This window comes from Pediculus humanus, genomic scaffold (assembly GCF_000006295.1).
Source record: "Pediculus humanus corporis 1103172108319 genomic scaffold, whole genome shotgun sequence".
In the NCBI taxonomy this organism is placed as follows: domain Eukaryota; kingdom Metazoa; phylum Arthropoda; class Insecta; order Psocodea; family Pediculidae; genus Pediculus; species Pediculus humanus.
Genome location: NW_002987888.1, coordinates 390,671 through 396,677, shown reverse-complemented (window position 1 = coordinate 396,677; position 6,007 = coordinate 390,671). Strand labels below are relative to the sequence as shown.

Here is a 6,007-nt window from a genome sequence, read left to right as displayed (position 1 = left end):
TTTTTATTATTTTTACATTCGGAAACTGGTAAGTTATTAAATTATTATTATTATTTAAATGTTTATAAATAAAATAATTCATAGTTTTAGTTTTTTTATTGTTAAAAATTAAATTAAATTAAGTATATACTTATTATGATAAGTTATCATTTTTCAATCGAGAGTAAAAGTAACGAACATTTCGATCGTGTTCCATCTTTCTCTCTCACTCTTTCTTTCTCTTTTGTTGTTCATTTATTATTTCGAATAATAAGAATTTAATTTTTCTTTTTTTCGTTACGTCTTTTTTGTGATTAATTAAATTTTTTTTTTTTTTTTTTTTAATGAGTCCCACGTGAAATGTCGCATAATAATAATAACTTTCACTGCTTTCTTATTAATAAAAATTTTTTTAAAAATAAATGACAACGTCGCATTGTATTATTTCATTTCCGTTACAACGTTTATATAATTTTTTTTTTTTTTAAATTATTTGTAACGCGGTAAATAAAACGGTTTCCATGGCAACCAAATATTTGTTGTTAATTTCGCGGGTTTTTTTTTTCCTAAGCGTGTTTGCACTCAGTGTTTTTTCTTCTTTTAAAGTGAAACAGGTAGTTAGGATAATTGGGAAAATGTGATTTTTGTTTTTTTTTTTTTTTTTTTTTTTTAAGATGGATTTTTGGTAAATTAAACCATCAATCTATCGGAATTAAGGTTAAAATTCATTGTTTTTAATGTGTGTGCCTAAAAATAATAATAATGATGATGTTAAGTGCAGTTTGGGAGTGAAGTGTTGACCTTAGTTGTAAGTTGTGAAACTCATTCGTTTAATTATTTTGTATTTAATGGCTATTATGATAAAAATTAGGGCAGAATTTGTAGGAAAACATTTACTAGGTCTCGTGTTCTGTAACCCTTCCAAGTCTTTGTGTACAGGTTTAGTTTCTGTATAATGTCTAGTGCTTGCAAACCCAAAATCCCTGTTAAATTCAGGTAGGTAAGTCAATACCTGTACTTTGTGTTACCTCCTCATTGTTTTTGGTCAAAATGAATTCAATTTTATTCAAAAATTCATTTCTTTTTCTTTTTCTTTTTAATTATTAATTTCTCCAGTTTTTGAAAAAAGTCTATTATGGATTAACAATTATTTAAACTCCATTTTGTTTTTCACCCTGATGTAGTTATATTAATTTTGATTTTAAATCATTTCAATTTTTAAAAAACTTGTTCCTTTGTTCTTACAATGATTCTAGAGTTGATAAATCTGTAAAGAATGAGTATTTATTCTTTTCTGGAGACAGAAAGATCAAGGGCAACATTACAATTTAAAATAAATTTTCATTTAGTTGTTTTAAGCTTTTTGTTGTTCTCCTCAGAATCCTAACCTAATCTCAAGCTAATATTTGTTATATTCATGACTATGTTTATCATATGTATTATGATAACACATGGTGTCAATTATGCAATTATTAAGTAAGATTTTAGGTTAACACTTACTCTTTAATTATACTGACAACCACTCTTCATTGGCCTCTTCATTGGTAACTTTTTGGTTTATCTATATTGGCTACACTGATATTGGGATGGGTTTTGAATCTTTTGTCAGGTACTCCTACAAATTAATAACTCCACAAGTTGTTCTACCCAAGAACTCACTCAGAAGAGAGATTTTTACCCATTTATATTGTCACCAAACAATTTAAAATAATTATTATCATTATATAAAATAAACTTATTAATGTATATCCAATAGATTTTTATTTATTTGATTATCATTAACTTATTTATCAGGTTTTTTATTTTAATGCTAACGCCATATTATCCATAACATTGACAAAAAGTCGGTGATAAAAAAAAAAAATTTAATTTTCAAGTCATGTCTGGCCATTAAAAAAAAAAAAAAAACTTTTTATTTTTATTTTTATTTTCTTTCAAGCGAGGTCAATTATAACAATAAAATTTTTTTCAACCGTTCAAAGGTCAAATTGACATAAAATCGGGTCAAGTACGCGGAGAAGATTCCAGTTAAAAAAAAAAAAAAAATTTACTATTACTATTTTTTTTTTTTGAATAAATTTCTTCGGCCGCCATTTTTTTTTTATTATCGATTATTTATTTATTTTTAAAATAAAAATGTACATAAACGAGTTATTGATTGATAAAATTCTTTGGGGGGTTTTTTCTTATCACCGGTCGATTTCAAGCCTGAATTTTCTTACATGATTTCATATTACGGAGAAATTAAATAATTTTATTTTTTTTTTTTTAGTATTTCTACTTTCTCCAGAAAATTTTATATTATTATTATTATTTTATTTTTTAAATTTATTTATTTATTTATTTTTTTTGTTTTTATTAATATCGGATTGAATTTCCCCTTTCACTTTTATTTTTTCTTATTTGAAACAAGACGTTCCAGAATGATAACAAACAATTGAACACACATTTAATTCCAGGATTTAAAAAAAAAAAAAATTCTGGAATGTTCGATTAGGATTTTTTAATTTCTCGATTAAATTTAAAAAAAGAAAATTAAACTTACGCAATAAAAAATCATTTTATTTAAATTCATTCAAGATTGGTGGAAAAACATTCAAGACAGGTTCACGGTTTGTTAGGTATATCCGTCGGTCAAGTCTACGAAAAGTCCTTCCTTCTGGAACAAAAAAAAGAAATTTTATTACGTAATTTATATGATTATTATTACATGTACACAATAATCAAGCTCAAGGGTGTTTTTTTTTTATTATTAATTTTTGGCTTAGATTAATTTAACGTTTTTTTTGTTCATGTATAGACGGCCAGTTTTTAGGATTAGAATTTTTCGAAGCGGAAGAAAGTCCACAAGATAATTCGATTAATGGCACGACGAAAAAAAAACCACAAACCGTTCAAGATTTATACAACACAACGAGTTGCGTTGAACCACCCATTAAATGCCCCCACAGGCGAATACAATTCTTCCTGTATACGAGGTAAAAAAAAATTATTTTTTTAAAAAATTTGATTAAATCATCAAATTAATCTCTGTTTGTTTGTTTGTTTCAAAAGACAAACACAAGAAGAAGGAGAACTTCTCGATGTAACGGATATAAATTCATTATACAATTCGAAATTTAACGCTCTCCATCCGACTAAAATAATAATACACGGTTTTGGAGGTGGTAGAAATTTAATACCGAGTCCCAACATACGAAAGGGTAAGAAGGGTCAAACATGATTTTTAAATGATAAGTCACGTGATAAGGGTGAGAAAAAAACAATCATTTTTTTTTCCAGCTTATTTTTCTTACGGGGAATACAACGTGATCATCGTCGACTATGGAACTCTGGCAAAAGAACCTTGCCTAAGTCAAATCGAATGGTCGCCGAGATTTTGTGCAGAATGTGTTGCACAACTCGTAGATTATTTGGCCGTACATCCGAGAGGAGTACAACCCCACGAACTTCATTTGATTGGGTATAGCGTGGGAGCACACATGGCAGGACTCGTTGCAAATCACATAAGTTTTGGAAAACTGGGAAGAATAACTGGTAATGAATGAATGAATGAGTCGGTTAAACCGGAAGTCGAAAGCGGAAAAATTTAATTATGAAAATTTTAGGTTTGGATCCTACGATTATATTTTACATGGGAAATAATCGTTCGAGAGATTTGGATCCGACCGATGCGCATTTCGTTGATGTTTTACACACTGGAGCTGGAGTTTTAGGACAATGGGGACCCAACGGTCACGCTGATTTTTATTTTAACGGCGGAAGTAGTCAACCCGGTTGTCAATCGAGTACGATTTTAAGTGAGTGTTAAAAAAAAAATAATTTTTTTTTTGTTAAATTCAAAAACAACTTTTACGTCCATTATAATAAACCCTTAGAAAAAAAAAATTTTTTTAGTAGAAAAAGTTGTTGTTGTTGAAAAAACTTTCAAAATTTCACAAATTTGTGAGATAATTTCACGATTTATTTATTTATGTTTTATTAAATAATAAATTATGATTTATTTATTATTATCGTTTTTAAGAAACTCTGGCATGCGATCACACGAGAGTGACGCCATTTTTTATCGAATCGATAATAAGTCCTATAGGATTTTGGGCATCGCCTTGTCCGAATAGATTTATGTATTCTTTAGGATTATGTCCGACAAGGGATGAAGATTATGTTATCATGGGAGAACATGCACCCTGGACGTGAGTACACCCGCGTAATTTAAAAAAAAAAACAATAAATTTTATTATCGTTTTTTTTACTGATAAAAAATTTTCCAGCGCGCGAGGAATTTATTATTTGACAACAAATGCACGTAAGCCATACGCTCAAGGTTTTCCAGGAAAAAAACGTCCAACGGAAGGTGATAGTAGAACAGCTAAAAATAAAAGAGCTAAACCGAAGAGGTTAAGACGAAATTAAAAGCCATTTTGTTTTTTTTTAAAAAGTTTATTATTATTATTACTTACGTAGTTTTTTTTTATTACCTATTTTTCTTAATTATATATATATAAATATTACGTAATTATTTATAACGCGACGGTAGTAGTGATTTTTTTTCTCTCTCTTTCTTCTATTTATAGAAAATAAAAATTTTATTTTAGTAAAATTTAAAGTGTCATTTTGAGAAGGAAAATTTTTTATTCGATCGATTATTAATCGAACATTTTTTTTTTAAAGTGGAAGAAGAAAATTTAAACGAAGCTCAATTACCAAATTTGTTTAAAAAAAAAAATGCTGTGATTCGTTATGTAAAAATATCCAAAGTACAACGTGCGACCTTTTTTTTTTGTTTGTCTTCAATACATATTTATTTTAAATGAAAATTTTTCTTTTTTTTTGTCGGAGAATTCAATCGATCCTATAAAAAATCGATGACGTATTCACTGACGTCATCAAAAAATATATATAACTCGCGTTTAATTTATTCGCATGTTGTAAATTATTAAAAAAAAAAAAAATTTCAATTTAAAACAAATTTTTAAAAAAAGCGGTGAATGTTTAAAAAAATTAAGTTTATAATAATAATAATAATAAAATACACAAGTTAATAATATCAATAAATATTTATTTAATAATATTTTCAACGAAAATTAAATTTGCTACAATTTATATACAACATTCACATGTTCGAGGAAAGAATAAGAAAGTGGGGAAAAAAAAAAAAAATTAATAATAAAAAGAAAAATTTTTTTTTTTTAATTATCACGTGATCAAATAAATAAAATTATAATACACGAAAAAAGTAATAAAAATAATAAATTACTCATAATAATAATAATAATAATTAAAACTATTTATCATTTTTTTTTTACATTTTTCATGATAAACAGAGTGCCTAATTAATAACAAGTGTACATTATTTAAAATTAATTATTATTATTATTATTTTTATTATTAATTTCGTGACTTATTTATTAATAAAATAATTAATTAATAATTTTTTTTCACGTAAGGTAAAACCAAAAAAAAATTATAATAATAATTTTCGTTTATATTTTTTTTTTCGAATCAAAAATTATTTCGTTTTTTTTTTGTTTCAGGCAAATAAAATTAATTTTAATAATAATAATAATAATAATAATAATAATAAATAGTCAATGGTAAAATACATAAATGATTTATTTATTTATGTATTCGAAAAAGAATTATTTATTTAAACATTTAAAAAAAAAAAAAAAAGGTAAATGAATTTATTCACGATAAAGTCATCACAGTTATTTATTTATTTATTATTTTAACTAAACAAATAACTACGTTAATAATTAATTAATTTAATCATTATTATCATTAATAATAGTAGTAGTAGTAGTATTGTTAATAAACACGAATAACATTATTATTATTATTATTACTTATTTTATTTACCGATAAGCTAATTAAAAAACTTAAAAATATTTTCTATGATACAGAACTTATTTATTTACTTATTTATATTATTTAAATAAAAAGGTTCGCTTTATTACATAAAAATTAATTAATTATTAAAATTAATAATAATAATAATAATAATAATAATAATCTATTATAATATTTA

At 25.0% G+C, this 6,007-nt stretch overlaps 1 protein-coding gene across 1 annotated transcript; it reads left to right on the top strand.

The window, feature by feature from the left end:
• Nucleotides 1–2,689: 2,689 nt before the first annotated feature.
• Nucleotides 2,690–4,392, top strand: Phum_PHUM611560 (Ves G 1 allergen precursor, putative; the record flags this gene model as incomplete). The annotated part of the gene is made up of 7 exons (XM_002433008.1): nucleotides 2,690–2,714; nucleotides 2,780–2,957; nucleotides 3,034–3,182; nucleotides 3,262–3,516; nucleotides 3,588–3,779; nucleotides 4,004–4,172; nucleotides 4,251–4,392. 7 exons carry the CDS (start codon nucleotides 2,690–2,692, stop codon nucleotides 4,390–4,392), a joined length of 1,110 nt encoding a protein of 369 aa, XP_002433053.1.
• Nucleotides 4,393–6,007: the final 1,615 nt, after the last annotated feature.